The sequence below is a fragment of the Trachemys scripta genome, chromosome 6 (assembly GCF_013100865.1).
Source record: "Trachemys scripta elegans isolate TJP31775 chromosome 6, CAS_Tse_1.0, whole genome shotgun sequence".
Taxonomy (NCBI): domain Eukaryota; kingdom Metazoa; phylum Chordata; order Testudines; family Emydidae; genus Trachemys; species Trachemys scripta.
Genome location: NC_048303.1, coordinates 106,934,725 through 106,956,785, shown reverse-complemented (window position 1 = coordinate 106,956,785; position 22,061 = coordinate 106,934,725). Strand labels below are relative to the sequence as shown.

General features: G+C 40.6%; 1 protein-coding gene across 4 annotated transcripts in view; it reads left to right on the top strand.

Annotated features, from left to right (window-relative positions):
- Positions 1–22,061, top strand: part of KDM4C (lysine demethylase 4C) — a 422,176-nt gene that overhangs the window by 262,798 nt on the left and 137,317 nt on the right. Inside the window, exon 14 of one of the 4 annotated variants that reach the window (XM_034773516.1) lies at positions 14,029–14,517. The exons of the other annotated variants lie outside the window; for them this stretch is intronic. Coding sequence (XP_034629407.1) covers positions 14,029–14,162 — 134 coding nt within the window. The 3' untranslated portion in view covers positions 14,163–14,517. Of the gene's footprint in view, positions 1–14,028; positions 14,518–22,061 lie in introns of those variants that run through there. 4 annotated transcript variants of the gene reach the window in all.

Genomic DNA, 22,061 nt, shown 5'->3' with positions numbered 1-22,061 from the left:
CCAAGGGCAGTGCTTTTTCTTATTTCCTCAACTCTTGGGTCACTGCACTTTCCTTTTCTTAAAGCCTGCAAACAGTAGCATACGTTTCATTTTCATAGCTTGAACCTTGTGGCACATTCAAATTCAGTTTTTCACTCAAGAGCATCAAGCACTATTTTGCATCCTTTCAGGAGATGTAACTTACGTAATTAGGGAACAGTTTAGATCTGACATTCATACACTGTGTGATGACATCCATTTAAAAATATTTTAAAAAACGGCAAAAGTTCTCTCTTCTGTTAAATGGAGAATAAAGGCCTTCGTTTTTATCCCATCATAATTTTAAGTTTCACTGCATGTTTTTTATTTCCAAAAATGTAGGATTAATATTTATGTTAAAGCCCTAAGTTACAAAGGAAATTTGATCTTCTTATGTGGCATATTTGGTAAGTAGTGCTAAAAGAAGCCTCTTTTCTCCTCAGCTACTACAGACTCATCCATAAACAGTTCCTGCAGCTAACTTGATGGTACTGTACTTTTGATTTGAATGACTTATCAGACATCTCTTATTAAAATATCGATCATGGCCTCTTGGGTATGTTTTCAGGGTTGACATGCTAATAAGATATATCACAGTTGAAAGCAGTTTTTATTTCAGGTTTGCAAGCACCAGCTATTAACAGTTGGGAAAATAAACAAAAAAACCCTCTATCTCGGTCAAATTCCTTTGCGTGCGCTTCCAATAACAAAACATTGATTTTAGGGGAAAATACTTGAGAAAAAGTACAGAGCAATTCTGTTGGGTTGTTTGGCTGTATTTTAATAGAAAGGAATATGGAATGTATATCGTCTTTTAACATATAATAGTTTTTTTAAACAGCATATTTTGATGATAGTTTTAAAAAAAAAATGAGTTAAGGGAGATTGAAAACAACTATATACTTTATTTTAAACAATTTAATTAGCATAGTTAAATTAACATAAGCCCTTCTTTATTTAAATCATTCACCTCCATGACAACAATTATTTTTGGGACAATAACAAACAGAAATGACAAACTCACAATAGAAACTGATGCAAAGCAAGCAAGGAAGCAATACGGTTCTATTTCCATCACGTTTCATTTCTTTTTCGGCCTTATTTTTGGCATTCATCTAGGTGGCTGCTCTTAGAGGAGCTGGGACTGGCAAATATAGTTCACTTCTGAACTTGCTGACATTGATGGGCTTGAATTTCAGTAGTGCTGAGCGCTGACACCTCCAGTGAAGTCAATGTGAGTGCTGAGCATCTCTAAAATATCAGGTCTCATGTGTTCAGCACAGTGGTGCCAGTTGCTTATTAAATGACGCTACTTTTTTTTTTTTTTTTAGTTTATGAAAAGTTACTACACTCAAGTGTAGTTTTTGAAGTGTAAATCCAGCAAAGACATGAATTGGTATGTTAAATTCATGTCTACAAAACACTTTGTAAAGGAATGCAAAAGGTTGGACCCTGTAGCGGGTGGTCACCCGCTCCGGCCTTAAAGGGCTTAAAACAGCCCAGGAGAGGGCTGTGGCTGGGGAAGGCTGAATGGAGAAGCAGCCTCAGCTGTGGCCATGCACCAATTATAAGAGGGCAGTGGGCAAGGAGCAGACAGGCTCCCTCTAGCTGAGGCGGGAGATGGACCTAGCTGCCTGAGTGCTAAAGGGTACTGGAGTGGAGCGGAGCAGGGCTGGGGGAAGACCAAGGGAACTGGGGAGCTCCGGCCTGGAAACCCCCCAGGCTGCAGCCAATTAGGTACTCGGGTTGCGGGGGGCAGCCCACGGGTAGGCAGAGGCAGCAGGTCCAACCCCCCCTTGCCTATTGTGAGTGGCTTTTACACTGCAGTCTGCCCCAGTGTGCGGGGGCTAGATGGTGACTGGCAATAGGCCACGACTGAGGCAAGGTGGGGATAGAGGGTTGGGGGTTCCCCTGGGTGGGGAGACCCTGAGACTGCAGAGGTATTGCCAGGGGGCAGCACCCCAAAGACAAGGGGCACCAGGTCCTGGGAGGGACACGGGGGCCAGTGGCAGCGGGACACTGGCCTGCAGAGGGAGCTCTGCACTGGAAAGAGCTAATCCCCGGAGCGACCAGCAGGAGGTGCCGCAGGGGTGAGTCCCGCACTGTCACAGCCCCCCTGAATGTGTAACTTGCACAGCCTCCATCTATGAAGGCCTACCTCCAGACATAAGCTGCAACCGTACAGGCAGCTTAAAAAACTCTTCTGCAGCCATTTTTGTTCTGTTGGATAACACAAATTTAACAGGGCTGGCATGTCTCTTCCAGCGTTATGCATTCAGTCAGCCTCAGCTAAGTGTCACTGAATTGCATGTGGTAATTATAGTTGTTTCCTTGTCCATAAGTCTCCCACCTTATTCTAAACCTAAAATCTCTCATTTGTTTCTTCTTCCTTTTACGTCCGAAAATGTCTGAACAGATCAAATTCACCAAATGCATTACTTCAATTAGCTGTTAAGCATCTTTCTGAACATTAGTGACAGCTTAGACACATGATCCATATCTCTGTAATGTTTGCATGCCTTGAGGGGCTAGATTGAGTGGATTTCAGACAGGGTTACAGTAATTTTACACAAAAAGGGCTTTATTAATTTTATAATTCATTTGGTAAAGTAATTAAAGATTTAAATATGTGGTGGTTTGGAATGAAGTTGCTCTTTTTAAATGAGAGATGATAGTGATTGTGGTGGATGATGGCTCCTTGACTAGAGCTAAAATAAAGCATCAGAAATGAGGATCTCCAGCTTATGGCAAGAGTAATCCACGTTGAGGTGGTCAGATGGCACAAACTTGGCAGTGAATTGCAAAGATTCTGTTGTCTCCATGCTGTCTTCTGCAGCAGGCTGTTAGCCTTCTAGCATCCCTATATCTATTGTCACAGAAGCAGCAGTCTAACAGCAGTGTCTCCTGGCTTTTAGCTCCCCTCCCGTTTCTCTCTTGAACAGGAAAATTATCTTTCTGGTGACATCATGTGTGTGTATATATATATATATATATATATATATATATTGGGGACGGGTGTGAATTGGTACCAGCTAACTACCAGGCACATGTGGCTGTCTTGCTGTGAGAAGGGTGAAACAGTCAGTGGAAATGGTGGGTATTGCTAACAGTCTGAAGAAGTCCCTCCATTGTCCCTTCACCCTCCTCTCTCTCAAGATTGTGGTGATCTTGTATGCTAGGTTTCCTGGCTTGGTCAAGATGGAGATGGTTTGTACTTTGGTACCACTCTCATTTCTCTCTGCTCCTTCCAATTGTCTAGTTTCCCGATCTTGTCCTTTTCATTCTGACTTCTCATCATGCACCAATTACAGGCCAGCAGCCACCCAGTTCCTAGCTTCGGTGGGCGAAACCACAACAGAGAGTATAGACTTTGGTGGGAGGAGCTTGCACACAAGATGGAGACTGAATGAGCCACTAAAGGGAAGAGCAATGCTTGCCCCTTTAGCAAAATGAGGCCTCATCAAGAGGCAGCTGGAGTTAGGGGACCTGAATCACAGACACCAAGGCAATGCCAAGGTCACATATATTTAGTGGGAGTACAAGAGCTCTGTTTACAAGGATGCCAGTTTCTTCAGTTATTGCCTTCTGTCAGGAGGCTCCAGCTGCTTGCTATGCTCACCATCCTACTGTCATTCCTCTCCCCACTTCCATGGTCTCTCACTTTCCTCCAATCCCGCTTGTGGTATGGGAATGCTTCACTTTGTCCTCACAGTGAGGACACAGTTTGTCCTCTCATCTCTCTGTGCGAATCCAGTCAGCAGCATTCCTTTCTCTTCCTGACACACCAGCTGGAGAGCAGTGGTTAGATGAGCATCGATCAAGGGGAGCATCTGTTTGTTAACCAGAATATGAATACCAACATCTGGGCAGAGGTTTTTCTCAACACATACTTGAACATCGATTGTCAAATATCAAAAATGGTAATAGCAAGTGTTACTGTGTGCAAAATACTCCATGCTCTAGAGCATCTCTGTTGGGATATACATCTATCCTATAGTGACGTGTAATAACCAGGATTAGTTTGGCTTGTGTCATATAAGAGAGCTACCCCAAGAAAGACTGCTCCTGTTGCAGCATCTGCTGATCCCCTTGTTTCTGAGCTGCTGCTGCTTTTACTGTCCAAAAAGCTGCTGCAGCCTCACCTGCTGTTGGTATTAATTCTGTCTCATCTAATCTGTTCTATGTAGGCCTTTCTACAGCACTCATTTGCTCTGCTTTCTGTGTCTTCCTTGAGTCTGTTGAGTCATGGGTCTGATCCAGGGGCATTTTCCCAACCTTTTTATTAAGTTGTCCTTGTATCCAGGTGTATTATAATAGGCGATAACTATCTGAAGTGTACAAAAACCATAATGTGAGCTCTGAAATAAGGGCTTGATTTACTCTGAAAACACCTATTTATACTGATTTAGCAATTCCTCTTGGTCTTTCTAGCTAATATTTTCTTACACCGTTCCGCCTGGACTCTATTGTTGCAGATGATTTCTTATATTTCCAGTCTTTTGGGGTTGACCAGTCTGCTGTTTTTTCAGGTATTCAGGGAGATGAGTGATCTCCTGGCAAGGAAATGTTAGTATAACAGGAATATTCTTATAACTAAATCATTAGTATAACTGTAGGTTGGGCACTTCATAGCCTGTTAACATCTGTGGTGTGAGACCCAACTGTCACACTCTATGTATACTTTTGCTGGGTATATTCCTTGGGGTTGCATAAATTTCCAGTTTGTTTAATTTTTGAGGAGTTCTTTGAGACTGATGAATGATCATCTGCATGGGGCATGAGAATATTAGGTTCCCAGTGGATTATGATGCATGGAATTCAGTTCTTTCTCCATTAGCAGCAACCTAAAATGAATTAAAAACTTAAAATTATGCAAGGGATGTATGCAAGCTCTGGTGATACATACTTGGTGATGTGCTTCTTTGAAGTGTTGTCAGAAATACAAAATAGATGAGGCTAAATGGAGTTAATGAACTGGTCTTTTTCTCTAAACCTTTAAGTGAAATTGTGCTCCTAGAAGGAGCGGTATTGAGAGCCCTGGAGACTGAAGTCATTTATTTGCTGCAAGCCAGCATCAGCAGTGCAAGTTTCTCACTCTGCCTTCAACCTTATTCTGGAGATTACACCGTTTGGGTGAGAGGAGAGTTCAGTTTCTACACCCATTCAGTCCTTGTCCTCTGTGTTGATACTACCAACTAGGTGTCAGATGCTATTAGAATTGTGTGATTTGGACACCAGTCCACTTGAAAATGGATTGGTTAATTTACTTCACATATGAATTTACCATTTACCTTTGGAGTCCTACCTAGATTCAAATTCTGTGTTTGATCACGGTCATCTTAGTCTCTAGGAGATGTGTATTCACATAATCAAACCAATACTAATTTTGGCAAAACTCTGTATGATTGGCAGCCTTTGTTCAGAAGTTGGGAGGTAATGCCAATATCGAGGAGGACTGGAATATCATACAAGAAGATCTGGATTACATTGAAAACTGGAGTAATAGAAATGGGATGAAATTTAGTAGTGCAAAGTGCAAGGTCATACATTTAGGGACTAACAACAAGAATTTTTGTTGTAAGCTGGGGACTTATCAGTTGGAAGCAACAGAGGAGGAGAAAGACCTGGGTGTATTGGTTGATCACAGGATGACTATGAGCTGCCAATGTGAAGCAGCCATGAAAAAGACTAATGCAGTCCTAAGTGCATCAGGCAAGGTAATTCCAGTAGAGACAGGGAAGTGTTCGTACCATTATACAAGGCACTGGTGAGATATCATCTGGAATACTGAGTGCAATTCTGGTCTCTCATGTTTAAGAAAGATTAATTCAAACTGGATCAGGTGCAGAGAAGGGCTATTAGGATGATCAGAGGAATGAAAAATCTACTTTATGAGAGGAGACTCAAAGAGCTTGGTTTATTTAGCCTAGCCAAGAGAAGGCTGAGGGGATATACCATTGCTCTCTATAAATACATCAGAGGGATAAATACCAATGCATGGGGAGGAGTTATTTAAGTTAAGCGCCAATGTTGACACAAGAACCAATAGACCTAAACTGGCCATCAATAAGTTTAGGCTTGAAATTAGATGATGGTTTCTAACCATTAGTGGAGTGAAGTTCTGGAACAGCCTTCCAAGAGAAGCAGTGGGGGCAAAAATCTTAACTGGCTTCAAGACTGAACTTGCTACGTTTATGGAAGGAATGGTATGATGAGACTGCCTACAGTGGCCTTGGCTAGTAGCAAATATCTCCAATGACCAGTGATGGGACACTAGATGGGAGAGGGCTCTGAGTTACTACAGAGAATTCTCTCCCATGTGTCTGGCTGGTGGGTCTTGCCCACATGCTCAGGGCCCAACTGATTGCCATATTTGGGGTCAGGAAGGAATTTTCTCCTGGGTCAGATTGGCAGAGATCCTATGAGTTTTTTTTGCCTTCCTCTGCACCATGGGGCATGGGCCACTTTCAGATTTAAACAAGCGTAAATGGTGTATTCTCTAAATAACAATTTAAGGACTTCAGTAACTTAGCCAGAGGCTATGGGTCTATTACAGGAGTAGGTGGGTGAGGTTCTGTGGCCTGCAACATGGAGGAGATCAGACTAGATGATCATGATGGTCCATTTTGGCCTTTAAAGTCTGAGTCTGTGTCTAAGAAGCACCTCTGAACTGGAATTGCAGGTGTACTTCTGATGTGAACTGAGAGGTATCAGCAGACCTATGTGGGAAAGCTTGCCCGTGTCTGAACTACGTTGTTATTTTTTTTAGTTGTCTAGTATTAATAGTCATTTGCTACTATAACTCCTGAGTTCGCCTACCATTTTTAAAAGAGGCAGTGCATGCTAGATATGTGGTTTATATCTTAATTTTTCTGTCTCCAACAAAATTACATATGGAAATAAACCCACAATACAAGGGAACAGAGAAAAAGATACAGACATCGTATGTTCACTTTAACACATCTGTAAGATCCTCCGATGCTATGGTGATGAGCAGTCTAAGATTCTACAGTAGATAGGGATGATGGGGGAGAGAAAGTTATCTTCAAGAGCTAATGGCAAAATTAATACATTATCTGACACTTGGGCAGCTATTCATTGGAATTTCACCATATTTACTAAGCTGCATAATGGCTGGAGGAAGACTTGTCCCATCAACCCCTGGCAGAATTTCAGCTTTTTGTTCATAGGATTACTTGCAAGTTCTTGTATTTTGTTTTTACTTACTTACTTACTTTTACTTACTTTACTAACTCTGATTTCATTATGACCTGGGGCATTTTCTCCAATAATTTCTCTGCAGCGTCAGGGCTGGCTTAGGTATTTTTAGGGATTCCATTATTGTAACAATGGTTCTTTCATGAGTTCTCTTCATCCTTGGTTTCCTTGCAGAATTGTTTGTACACATTTCAATGTAAATCAGTTTTTTAAAAGAAAATCTGTCTTGCTGTATGTCTGTCTTTCCTTGTTATGCTTATTTTGATGGAATTAATGTCTAAAGGAAGAATAGCAATGAAGAATAGATGGGATTGGGGAATAGGGTGACCAGATAGCAGGTGTGAAAAATCAGGTCAGGGGTTGGGGGGTGAGGGGAATAGGTGCCTATATAAGAAAAAGCCCCCAAAATCGGGACATCTGGTCACCAGAAAGTGCTGCTCACGCTACCAGATTTGAAAAATAAGTGGAGCAATACAGTATGAACTGCATGTCACACTTCAAATGTTAATAATGTTTGCATAATGATTCCTAGTGTTATGTTCAATTCAGGCTTATTAGCTTGTGGTAATATACTTTTATATTGAATGCAGTCATATTTCTGCTCATTTAAGCAATAAAATGCAAATTCAGCAGAAATAGTAAGTAGATTAACTATGGATGCTTATTTGTTGGCCTGCGTTATTTGGGCATAAAGCATTAGAATCTGTTTTTAACTAAGTTTTGCATTGCCCTTATAGTTTACAGTTTGAGTTAGCATGTTTCTTCTATAATGTTTCTAACATTTTCAATAGCATTCATGAGTCCAAACTGAGTTTTGCTGACTTCGACTGTAAGGTGAGAACAGGGAGGGGGAAAAAAGACTATTGTGACTAGAAAGAGCAGCTTGAACAAGAGTTTGATTGAATTAGGGGGAAATTGCTCGTTTTATAGCTATAGTATTTATATTATATTGCAATATAAATCAAAGCTTCCTTTGCTTTTTTTTATATTCAGTCACAACAGCATGTGAAACGTACTGAACAGCAGCTGCTATTCAAGTCATATAAGATATATTCAGTAATGTCATAAGCAGGTTAAGCAAGTTGAATGGAAAGTAAAATCATATGTGAAGATGCAGCTATAGATTGACTGACCATGAAACCTAAATTGCTAAATTCTGGTTCAAAGTCCTTATTCCTTGTTTGGTCTATGAAAGTACCACTTTACTCTGCTCTTCCATGCATTACTTTGGCGGGGGAGGGAGGAAGCCATTAACCTTTTGACACGGGCTGATCTATTTTTGCCACCATTAGCATTAATATATTTTGTATTAGAATATTGTATAGCAGGGTAGTAGGGTCTTGGTTTTAAACAACTTGATTGTGGCTTTTTTTTTTTTTGTTTCGTTTTTGCTATTCTGTAGTTTGAGTACTCAAATATAGGGCAGGTATTTGCACACTTCTGCGTGTTGCTTTGACAGTACAATAACTCCTCCCTTAACATCGTCCTGGTAATCGTTGTTACGTTGCTGATCAGTTAGAGAACATGCTGATTCAAAGTTGTGCAATGCTCCCTTATAACGTTGTTTGGCGGCCGCCTGCTTTGTCCACTGCTTGCAGAAAGAGCAGCCCATTGGAGCTAGCTGATGGAGGCTTGGAACCAGGATGGACCGGCAGCCTCCCTATCAGCTCCGGCTCCCCTAAGTTCCCTGTGCGGCCGCCCAGCAGGCTACCACTTGCCGGGCAGTTCAGCTGTCCCTCCCCCCACTGCCATGTGCTGCTCCTGCCCTCTGCCTTGGAGCTGCTCCCAGGAGCCTCCTGCCTGTGCAGGGGAAGACTGGTGCTAATGTCAGGGTGTCCCCCTCCTTCTCCTCCCCACTCTTTTACCCCATCTCCAGAGAGCGGGGGGGGGGAGCAGGATATGACAGAGGTCAGGATATGACAGGGGTCAGGACAGAGGGAGCTTGCTGGCAGCAGCTGCTGTCTCAACTTGCTGATCTATTTAAAAAGGCAATGTACTCAGAGTGGGGTCAGCGTACTTAAAGGGGCAATGCCTCTCTCTGACACACATGCTGTGTGTGTCTGTCTCTCTCTGCCATGCTGTCTCCCCTCCCTCCATTCGTGCTGTCTTGTAGAATGTGAGGCTACATTAACAACAATGTGTTAACCCTTGAGAGCTCAGCCGAGTGCTAGTTCATCATTTAGCAGTAAGGCATTCCCTGGGAAATATCCCACCCTCTGACTTCACCACCTCAACCAAGCTTCACAATCATCATTGCTGTGTACAGTATTAAATTGTTTGTTTAAAACTTATACACCTCTACCCTGATATAACGCGACCCGATATTACATAAATTTGGATATAAAGCGGTAGAGGGGTGTGAGGGGGGGGGGGGGTGGGCTGCGCACTCTGGCGGATCGGTTTCACCTATAATACGGTAAGATTTTTTGGCTCCCGAGGACAGCATTATATCGGGGTAGAGGTGTACTGTCTATTTATCGAGAGTTGTAGTCTTTTGTCTGGCAAAAAAAAAAAATTCCCTGGAAACTAACCCCCACTATTTACATTAATTCTTATGGAGAAATTGGATTCGCTTAACATCATTTTGCTTTCAGTAGCATTTTTCAGGAGCATAACTAAAATGTTAAGCGAGGAGTTACTGTATATTTAAGCACCAAAACCCTAGCAATATATCATTGCTCTATATAGTTACAACTGTAGCTGTATATATCATTAAGCTAGGTGGAAAATATACTACCCATTCTTATGTAGTCTAAAGTTTTTCTGTATATTTTAACTTAATTTTAAAGGACTAATAAAAATTAGCCTAACCCTTATGTGGAACATTTCATTATGTGAACTCAAAGCACTTTACAAAGTTGAGTAAAAATCAACTGTGATTTGGAATACTGAGGCAGAGAGAACTCAAGGCCAAATTTTTCCAAAATGTTATCAATCTTTGACACCTAGAGGCTTATCTTCAGAGATGATAAGACCTGATCATTCTGACGAAGTCATTTGGGAGCTGTGGGGGCTCAACACCGTTCTAAGATAAACTGTGTCTTAAGTTGGGCACCCAAAAATTAGTGATTATATAGGAAGGTTTTGGCATAAGTAGCTAGGTCCAATGTCACCCACTGAGTCAGTAGCAAATTTGGGAATAGAACCCAGGTCTTCTGACTCCCCATGTGGTGCCCTGTCCGCTGGATCATGCTTAAGGCTGCGATTTAGTCATGGGTATTTTTTAGTAAAAGTCCTATACTGATCATGGAGAATAAACAAAAATTCATGGCTCGTGACCTGTCCATGACCTTTACTATAAATACTCCTGACAACATCTTAGCTGGGGAGGCCTTCAGGGGCCACTGCTCTGAGGTGCCTCTGTAGTGCCGCTACTCAGGCGCTTTTCTGGGGCCAACTCCCCGGGGCCACCCGAGCAGCAGCTGGTGCGGCTGGCTGCAGGGCCACCTGAGCGGCTGGTTGTAGGGCTGCTCCCCGCCTAAGCAGCTGGCCCTGGGGTCAGCCACACTGGCAGCTGCAGAAGTCACGGAGGTCTTCCATGACCTCCGTAACAGACAGCTTTAATATCCTAGCTTTTTGTGTTCATTAAAACTCATTAACCTTTAATAAAACCTGTTTTGTTGCAATTTTCATAGAGGCTTTGAAAATTTGTATAGAGAAAATATATTTTGTCTCACGAAACAATGATACAGAACCATAGTCTCAGATACACAGCCATGTGCAAATTCCCTAGGATTAAAAGTAAGCCAAAATGAAAATGGCATTCCTGCTGTATTAGCACTACTTCTCAGCAGCCTTCCCATGAGTAGCTACAGAGTCACCGGGCAAATTGGATATGAAGTTTGCCAAGGAGCCAGATGTCTCTTCTGTAAGATTATCTTCCACAGACTAGTTTCTGGTTTTGTAATTACAGTCCAAAGAGAAAATGGAAAATGTATGACTTACTTTTATGAAGGATGAGTTCACTGGAGTATGGATACACAATATCCCACAGTATATGATAGTTAAAAGGTATCCTAGCAATTACTTTTTTTAAATTAAAGAATGAGTTTGTTGAATAATCATTATCTTTGTCTGCCAAAATCTGTAACTGCTATACAGACCATCTGCACTGTAAGACACTCAATTATAACACTCATGTTATTGTACCAAAATGTTCTCTTAGTTAAGTATTATTCTGTTTGTGATACCATCTCTCTGACAATGCACAAAAGGTTAAACTCCAAAAGTTGATCACTGAAAAAAGTTGAGTACAGTTGCTGTCCAGTACTTGTACCGTATTAATGAAGCATTTAAGAGATACAGGTTCTAGTGATCTGTGCAGGGAACTGGGAGCATGAAACGTCTGAGTTACAATCCCAACAGCCCTTGATTCACCATGTGAATTTGGGGCAAGACACTTGAATTTCTCTACTTCTGTTTTCCCATCTATAAAATGATGATAATACTTAGTTACCCAAGGCCCTGATTCAGCAAAGCACTTAAGCACATTATTAACTGTAAGCATGAGAGTACTGCCAGCCCTTAAAATTAAATATGTACTTTGCCCAACATTGGTTATGCAGAGATTGATTATTTACTTAGAGCAGATTCACTGCTGCTGTTCTGATGCTTTGTGCCGCTCTGGGGATGGAAAGCAGCCATAAACTCAGTTTACTAGGCTTAGAACTGCTTTGCATCACTGGAATGGCACAAAGCAGCTGCAGTGTGCTGGTGAATTTTGTCTGTAATGTTTTTAAAGCAATTTAAAGGTTAAAATTATGCTATATAAATATTTATTTTATAATACATTAGACAGTTTGATCAGTGAGAATGCATTTTAATTTCTGGAGTAAATAGGATATACACTGTAACAGCTAAGCCTGTCATATCTCAGAGTTCCCTTTTATTGCTAGGTGAGAAATGCTAGGTTTTGCCAAGATTTCACTATTTTTCACTTTTGCTAAGCCTCCATATGTATATTTGTGGCAATAGGTTGGACAAACTTTGTATAGTGTCTTAGAAAATCATAATGATTAGAATGTTCATTAATATGTAACATTCCTTGAAATCAGAAAGGCATTTGAAAAAAAAAATAACCGTAGACATCATCTAAATAGATTTTATCTACTAAGTTTACATTAAAAATATAAGCCTTATCCGCTGTCTCCGGTAGGGGTGATATTTGGGCTCTCTCCATAGTGAATTGTGTATGTTTTATTACTTTGTTTTTGTGCCCAGAACTTCAGATTATCTTAATGCTGAAGAAATAAAAATAAGTAAATGAAATCTTGCTTATTCCTCTCTGTATGGAATAGTTCACATATCTTGCTGAAACATAAAAGGCCTTATTTACCACTTCTATACATCAATTTTACACCATGAAATCACATTGGTGTAATGGAATGAGGCGTCAGGCCTCAAACCTGTAGTATCTTGTTTCTATGTCTGTGTAGTAAATGTACATACAACAATGTATTACACATCAGTATTTTAATAATCCAGTTTCTGCTCCTTTACATTTATGCAACCCTATTGAAGTCATAGGGTCCATCTGGAGAGCTAGTGTATGGCAAGTTACTAAGCTACTTTGATCTACTCATGTTTCAAAAGGGAGTAGTACAAAGAGCACTACAGAACTTTTAGTGCATGGTACCAGGCACTATACAACCGTTAGTCGGTTGAGGGGGTAAACTGGTGCATTTTCTTCCATTGTAAACCAATGAGTGTTTAGGCCCACATTTGAATTGTGGGTGCTTCAGTATATGGGCATCCAACTAGAGACATCTTGGGCCTGATTTTCAGAAGCGATGATTCAACTTCAGTTGAAATCAGTGGAAGCTGTGGGTACATACCGGTAATACTACTGAAACTCAGGTGATTATTGGGTTGGATACCCAAAATTAGTGAACATTTCTGAAAAATTTGTCTTAACTTTTGGGCCCAGTCCTGTATTCCTTGTACATACAAAACTTCCATTGGCTTTTGTTGGGAGTTCAAAGAACGCAGGATTGGCCCCTAAATCTGTGTCTTTAGCTGGAATTTTTGCCATTCATGTTATGAAATAGAAATATGTTTTTTGTAATGAGAGTCATTAAGCACAGTAAAACAGAGGTTTAGAGTGTCAACATGCTCTATTCCTTTTAGATTAGTCTGTAACGTAAGAGGTACATGGCCAGCTTGTGAACGCTTTGAGCCCTCAGTTCTCTTTCTGGGAGTTTCTGGGTGAATAAGGGATACAGTCCTTCAGCCAAGCCCTATAGGGTTTAATTAATTTACCCTTATCTGAATAAATGTTAAAATGATGTAAAATTGATCTTTACTAATTGTTTTTGTCATTTAAGTGAAACTCTAGTTATTTTACATACTCTTTTAAATTTCATATTTAAAACATTTTGAGATAGGACTGATGTCACATGTTTTGTGATATTTTACTAATATTTATAAATGCACTTAGTTTCCCTTCTAATCTAAAACTAATTTGTTCCAGAAGCTCTTAGGTTTAGACTTTAATAACCTGATTCAGTTTGTCTCTCCTCATGTACAACTTTTATGAGAACTGTGGAACTTAATTATACTTCATCCATCAGATGTATTCACCAAATAAATAACACAGACTTTACAGAACTGTTATTATGAGATATTCACAAAATTAACATTTTTTTATCCTATGCTGTAAAACCTATTGCATTCTTCACGGAGAAAATGAAACAGTTTCAACAGTTTGTAGAAATAAAACAGGAACAACGAAGTTTCAAAGTTGCAACTTTTTTTTCTAATTGAGTGAATCGATTTTTTTTTAATTCCTTTCAGGACATTTGAAGCTACATATAATGCCTCCCAGGGCTGAGATTATGCTCAAGTACCTGAAAAATAACAGATGCTGCTATGCTCTTCATAGCAGAGAATGGTGCTGTACACAGCCAGAAAACATCAGTGGAACATAACCCCAAGCAGCAAAATCATTGTTGAGATTGGCAAAAAAAAATTGTACTGTATTAGAGTCTATGGCTTTTCACATCTGCTAGGTTAGATCAGCAAGTACTGGCAACAGCCCATTCTGCAAATGGCCCAAATGTTTCCCTTCTGAGAATTTCACTTTAACTTAGTAAGCAAAATTTGTTCAAAGTAGATAATATTGAGTGTTGAAATAAGTTACCCCAAACTTTTAAACCAAAACACTTGTGAAAACAAGGTTTGCTTTCATTAATGTATTATTCACTTAGTTATTTGTACTGCAGCACAGTAAATGTTTATATGTTGTGTGACAGACCCAGACCAGTGGGGTACAGGAGTCTGGTAGAGGGCAAATATATTGGTCACTGGATGAGTAGTTTTCTGTTCCCTGAGTGACCAGAGCAGGGGCTGTACTAGAGTAATCAGGAACCTGCTAGAACCAGTTAAGGCAGGCAGGCTAATTAGGACACCTGGAGCCAATTAAGAAGAAGCTGCTAGAATCAATAAAGGCAGGCTAATCAGGGCACCTGGGTTTTAAAAAACGAGCTCACTTCAGTTTGTGGTGCGAGTGTGAGGAGCTGGGAGCAAGAGGCGCAAGGAGCTGAGAGTGAGAGGGTGTGCTGCTGGAGGACTGAGGAGCACAAGCATTATCAGATACCAGGAGGAAGGTCCTGTGGTGAGAATAAGGAAGGTGTTCGGAGGAGGCAATGGGGAAGTAGCCCAGGGAGTTGTAGCTGTCATGCAGCTGTTACGGGAGGCACTATAGACAGCTGCAGTCTACAGGGCCCTGGGCTGGAACCCAGAGTAGAGGGCGGGCCCGGGTTCCTCCCAATTGAGCTGGACTGTGGGTTCTTCCAGAGGCGAAGGTCTCTGGGCTGTTCCCCAACCCACATGGTGAATCTCTGAGGCAAGAAAATCCGCAAATAAGCGCAGGACCCACCAAGATAGAGGAGGAACTTTGTCACAGTTGTTTGTTTTAAAAGAGGTTTTCCTTTTTCCTAAAAGAAGTCATGGTCCTTATTTTTCCTATTTTGTCTAGGTAGTAAAGAAAAAAAAAATTCTTCCTCCCTGAGACAAGTAAGATGATAGAGCATCAAGTATGTATTTGCAAAAGTCAAAGATGGCATGTCATTAGTTATATTATATACATTAATTTATCCTATATGAGGTTGTTTCTGTCTTTAAGAGTGTATTATCTAGCAAATGGTATGGAGTTTTGGCACTGTTACTGGTACTGATACTATCCTAGCAGTAAGTCTGAACTCTCATACAATAGGATGTATCCTTTGGCAATATTTATTAATTTATATTAAGTTGTTCATTATTTCATGGAGTGTTAATACTTCTGTTTTGGAAATAAATCGCATATGCCATGTTTCCCTGGGAAACAAAATACTTAACCTTGCCATAACCTGTACCAGTTTCCAGGCAGCACAGATAACGAGATGTCACTTACAGCAACATAAAAGTGCCTCCGAATATTGGGAATCCAGTCCTCTGTCTGGCTTGTGGGATGTAATGAAGGATTTATTAAAAAATAAAAGATTCATTAATAAAGAAGAATCTCCTTTAATGCCTACATAATCCAATTAATAAATGTTTTGGAAGATAGTGGTCCATTCATTTTACTGTTTCATGAGGAAATGTTGGGCAATACACTGCCAGAAATGTAGGTGGAATTACAAGAAGCATACAATGTACTCGTGAAAGCACAACCAAAAAGACCAACTGCTCAGGGACAGAAAATGTACTTCCTAAAGTGCTGAGCTGTTAAGCTCACAAGTAGTATTAGAAAACTGTAATGGCCAGAAATGGTACTCCATTTATACTAAGATGATATCAATTTATCATCTAAGCATTTCACAACCATGTTAAATCTGGAACTAATACTGCTAGTATTATAGTTTTTCTTTTGCTAACACTAGTTGAATGCAAGTAGCAGACATTGTATCATAACTTGCCCATCACAGCTCAGTAAAAGCTCTTCCAGCATTCCGGTATAAACTCCAACTTTGAGGGTTTAAAACTCAATCAGGAAAGTTTTCTTTGATTTGGAATGCAAGTTCTCAACTTAAGAGCACATTTTCTTTCCTCAAATTAAGGCAACCATTTCAGACATCTGGTATGTGGTCACTCTTGAGACCACTTAATGTGTGTTTCACACAAACATCTCATATGTAGACTAGAACAACTCCTTGAGAGTTACACAATTACTCCACTGAACACTCAGCTAGGGTCAGATTCTCAACCAGGTGTTGAACCAGCTTCTTAAGTTGTGCGTGCACATCTTGAGCATTTGTACATGCAGAACCCAAATTTGTGTGCATAAACAGGAACTTAAACTTGCAAATTAGAAGGACAGCTCTTCAATTAACCTGTGAAATGTACTTACTACCTGGAAGGCCTGCCAAGAGAATGTAGACGAGCGAGGTTAAGGCACAGCAGTTCCCGGAAGTATGCTGAGCTTTCCCTGCCCACTAGACCTCATGGGAGCCTCAGAGGGGACACATTAAGCCTTACTGCCTCCAGAATAGTAAGCTACACCCCCCCCCCCCACATCAGTAGGTGCTCAGGCTGGATGACTGGATGAGAGGGATGCCTCCTAGCTGAAGACAACATCTCTGCTCCTGCTTTCTTCCTCAGTCTCTCTGAGAAATTCTGGACTTGAGTTGGTGGCACCTGCATCTCCTACAGAACCCTCTAGAGCCCTTTTTTCTAGGAGGGCTGTGATCTTCTGCCCATTTCAAGCTATGTCCTTACTGGTAGGAGTCTGTTCAGAACTTATTCACCTGGGTGAAATGCCTCTGATAGGTTGTCAGTGTGCAAGGCTAGGGCCCCGTTGGGGTAAGTGCTTCTGTGATTTCTTTGGTAGGAACGTCTTCTCCACTGTAACTGCATTTCAGGTTCACACCTCAGTCTTCTATTGCTCCGAGTTCAGTAAAGCTTTGTTCACTAGGAGATCTGCCTCTAAGACACTTCAGCGTTCTGTTGGGTGTCCTCCAAATTATGATATGGCTGTTACCTGTTTGGGCTTGGTCAATTTCCAGCTGTTCCTGTCATACTTATCCCTACCCATACTTGCATATAGTCTATGTGCTGCACTCAGATTTCAGTGCATAAAGAGTTCTGTGAATAACTAGGGGAACTGGTCTTCATTTAGGGTTCTGGGAATAGTTGAGGGTGAGGGTCTATTTCTCCAACAGACTATGAGAAAAGGAGGTTCACCAGCTGCAGGAACCACCTCAGCCCGTTTTCACCAGCATGGGATGAAGTTTGTGAATACTCTGAACCTTGAACTCATAACCCAGTTCAAGTTGGCGGAATTTCAAAACTTTTTTCCTCCTCTTTTTCTCCCTCAGATAAGAGACTTGAAATGAACTGCTTCATTCTACTTTCCTGTGATTTAAAACTTTGGAGTTCACTTAGTAAGCCAAACTTTGTAAGAGACCCACAGCACGAATAATACTCCTTACCCATTTTATAGGGGTGTTCTGAGCTTAATTAATGTTTGTAAAGGCTTTTGAGATCCATGGATGAAAGGCTGTTATATAAGTGGCTGTTGTTATTGCACTTGGAAAGCATATGAAGAGAAATGCTGGCTTGATATGAGACTACTCTGTGCCTGCTCCTTACAATCATATTTTGACCTTGGCAAGGATGCTAGTGTAAAATGTTCAGTTAGTAGAAATAGTGTAATGTTTAATTTTGTTCAGTTAATTTCCTGGCTGTGATAGTTTGGTGCTAGCTGACTTCTTTTAGGCTTTATTGACATGCAGACTTGCACTGGCTTAACTAAAGGTTTGTTTTAAAAGCGGCTTAGTTAAGCTGGTGCAAGGTTGTGTGTAGACGCGCTTCGTTCGGTTGAAGAATAACTTCTTTTTGTTTAGCTTAACTTTTTAATTGCACCCCATGAATTAGTAGGGTTTTTTTTTACCGATATTGATGCGATGCTGGCAAGTAGTTAAGATACTTAATGTTCATTTACTTTAGTGACAGCTCATAGAAATTAACCAAAGTTTGACTGAGGATTTTTTTATCTGAACATCAGATAACTGAAACTCTTGCTTATTGCAAGGTTAGATTCATTATCCCAAGATTTGACTTCACATAACCACTTTCTGTACTGCAGTCATGTTCCAGGAAATAAAGATTTCAATGCACAATCAGGGGAGCTGGCCCAGCGAACACTTTCTGCAGTCAGAGGACTTTCCCAGGTCAGAGGACTTTGAACACGATCTTAAGTCTGCTGGCCAGTTCCCCTCGCATAGCTTCCTACCCATATCAGGATGTGAGCACATATGACTTTATATGCTGTTTGACTCCATCTATAGAGTCTTATCTGCTGATGTTCTGCTGAGCCAACCAGCCCTGGGAGAACAGAAAGTTGTTTATAAGAATGTGAACCAGCTAACAGAGTTTGTTGTTAAAAAGTCCGGATACCGGTGTATAATGTGTATTCTCAAAGCGAAGCATTCAGGTCTACTCCTGAGCGGATTTTTTGTGTGAAAGTATTTTTGCATTAAAGAATCATCTGTTCCTGCAGCTCATTTCCTTTGGAAGTGTATCCTCACTTATGACATCATCATTGGTAGCTATGGAAATAATTATACTGTGTGATATAGAGTATTATGATATCAGATGGGGAATAAGCAACAAGAACAGATGAACTGTTAAGGAATAGAGAGGTTCTTTGTTGATGTAGTCAGTAATCAAAAAATGGATCATTAAAGAATTGAGCAGCAAGTCTGACATACTGGATAAATTGTGGAAATGCTTTTCGAAGTTTTCCACGAGGCACCAGTAGTGGGTCAATCTTGCAATCCTTACACAGGTAATCAGTTGACATCAGTAAGAGTTTTGACTGTATCAGAAGTAATGGATTTACTGTGTCAAATTCTCATATTTGAGGGAAGAGGGAAACATCTCAGGGTTTCTAAATGCCAACAAGAAATGTGAAAAAAATCCTTAATAGCCAATTTTTTTGTGGGATTTGCTCAAGAACAATACTTTTTTTCTATGCTGACCTAGTGTAAATGGGCAAAGCTCCATTTAAGTCAATGGAGTTATCTCCTTTTACGCCAGCTGAGAATCTGGTCAACAGTTCCCAGCCCTGTGCCCATTTCTGGAAGATATAGATTGTAAACTCCTCAGGGCAGGGATTGTGTCTACCTGTGTGTTTGCAGAGTGCTTAGCTCAGTGGCGCTCCAAATCTGTCTGAAAGTGCAATTTTAAGATAAATATTAAAAATAATGACAATAGAGAGGTTCAAAAGTGAGTTGAGGGAGAAGTTTAGTTCTGGAGAGAAATTAGCAAGAACATAAGAATGGCCATATTAGGTCAGATCAAAGGTCCATCTAGCCCAGTATCCTGTCTTCCAGCAGTGGCCAATGACAGTTGCCCCAGAAGGAATTAACAGAACAGGTAATGGTCAAGTGATCCATCCTCTGTCATCCATTCCCAGCTTCAGACAAACAGAGGCTAGGAACACTATCCCCACCCATCCTGGATAATAGCCATTGAACATAAGAAGGATGAAGCTAGCAATGAGGTTGTTTTATAAGGAAAAGTAAATAAAGAAGAGAAAGGGGCCAAGAACAGAGGTTTGAGAAACTTCATGACAGAGTATGTAAAAGGGGGTAGCTGTAAATCCTCCACCAGAAAATTTGTTAGGGAGTTGCCAGAGAGCAAAGTGCAAGAGACATTAACTCATTGTCTTCTGCTACATTGGCAATATAAGAAATAATAATCTATGCCTGTCGTATTGAAAATGACAACACTGATAGGTGTTGTCATGGCAGGGAACAATATATTTTATTTTAAGATTCTAGGGTATTGTAAATATGCTCAACAGAACTCTTTTAACTTATGGTGGAATTTTTGGTTAAAGGTGGATTCTATATTCTGGAAATCTTAATTTGTCCAATTATTCCTACATTGTTAACTATACACTTTGTACCTGCATGTCACCCAATTGCCATCTGTAAACTGAATTTAGGTTTGGAAACTGCTGTTCTCATACATTTCCTGTTTTTCTCAAGTCTGCTGTATGTACATTGCGGGCAAATGTTTCTTGAATAGCAGTGTATAACATTGTAAATAAATTTACATGTAGTATATGTCAGTTTATTAATTCCTCTATCTAATATGTGGCCACATACTATGTTTATATGAAAATAATTCATTTCTGTACTCATCATCAATACAACTATTATGCTTTATAATATTTTATGGCAATTCAGGATAGTTTTATCAGAGGAAGAGATCTATAAAGCCTTTACTTCTTTGTAAGCTGGTAAAGGCAGTCATGGGCTGAAGGAATGTGATGATCCAGCTTACTTAAACTCTTCTATATTGTTTTCTTCTGAAAGAAACTAATCTTCATAAATACATTGTTAAAAATGAACACCACACTATAGAACTATCTCTTCTCTTCTTTAAATTGTATTCAATGACTTTTCAAAGTTTTCTGCTCTTTCCTCTCTCCCCATTCCCAGGGTTTTCAGTATCCGTAATGGATACCTACCTATCCTTCCATTTTTCTAAAAATTCCCATCTCAAAGACCTCACAGTCACCATTCATCTGACTGCATAGAAATTTCATGTCCTCAAGAACCACTGAGATCATTCTTAATCATGGGTATATGTGTGTGTATGTGGAAGGGGATCACTTCAGAGAGAAACTTTGCCACAAGGGTCAAATAATCTTCCCTGCAGCCATCTTTCCTGATTTTTTGCTCTTTGCACCTGGGGTGATTTACTAGTAATAAAAGTCCACAAAATTATCTTTGCAGAGTTTTCCAGCAATGTTTTACTAAGGCTGGGAAACAGGTTCCCCTTCCCAGAGTGAACAGGGAGTTCTACCCCCCCATACCTATGCAGTCCAGGGATCCTAAAGAGATCATTGCCATCCATGTGGAGGTCACATGGTGTGTCTCCACCAATTTAGTCCTGGAGGACCCATTAAAGCAACACAGGGTGAATTCCCGGCCCTATTGAAGTCAGTGGGAGTCTTGCCATTGACTTCAATGGGGACAGGATTTTACTCCAAGTCTCTTGTCCCAGGACTACATCATTCCTGACAGACACCTATTAGTAAGCAGCTTCTTGATGGGAGTTAGACTAGTTTGCCATGCTGCCCAAGGTATTATTTCTCTCTTGCAGTCTGTCTGGCTTGAAAAGGGGTTGTCATTATCTTTTCAACCCACTAAAACCAGTTTCTTTGTGATTGAAGGATGTTCCTGGTAGCCAGAACTGGTGGCTCTGTCTTGCAAGTCTCCATTGAGAAGAGGGCACTCTCCTTCCTTCCTTCCATCCCAGTTAAGAAATCCTCTAAAAGATTAGACTATTCTCTGTATGTATTTATGCCTGATGTTCTTTGTCCCTAGCACTCAGGAGTGTAAAATTCAACTAGTAGAACTAGTATTAAAGAACCATGCAGAGCTGCAGAGGTTCTTTGTCCTATGAATAACTATTAGCTTTACTTTTATTTGAGGGCTAGCTGCCTCCTGGGCAGAAAGGGCATCATCCTCTGTCGTAGAGATATGCCATACCCTACTCAGTGTTCTCTTCACACATTTCCCAGGTGCTACTCAGTAGAAATGAATGCCTCCCGGGAGAATGCCTGGGAGGTCCTTCGTTCAGTGATGAGTCGAGGCTGTTTTAATCCTCTCACCTTTCATTGTGGGTCTTCCATGTGCAGGAGAGCTACAATTAGACATATCCCATTAGTACCAAATCTGGGGAGACTTGAAAAGAAATTAATTGCATGTTACCTCTAAACTTTGCTTCTGTGAGAGTTCCAGCTCCCTGTGATGAGGACTGGACATTCCTAGCATGTGTGTAGTTTATTTAATAGGGTAAAATTAGTCATTTGCTATGGAATTCCCAGC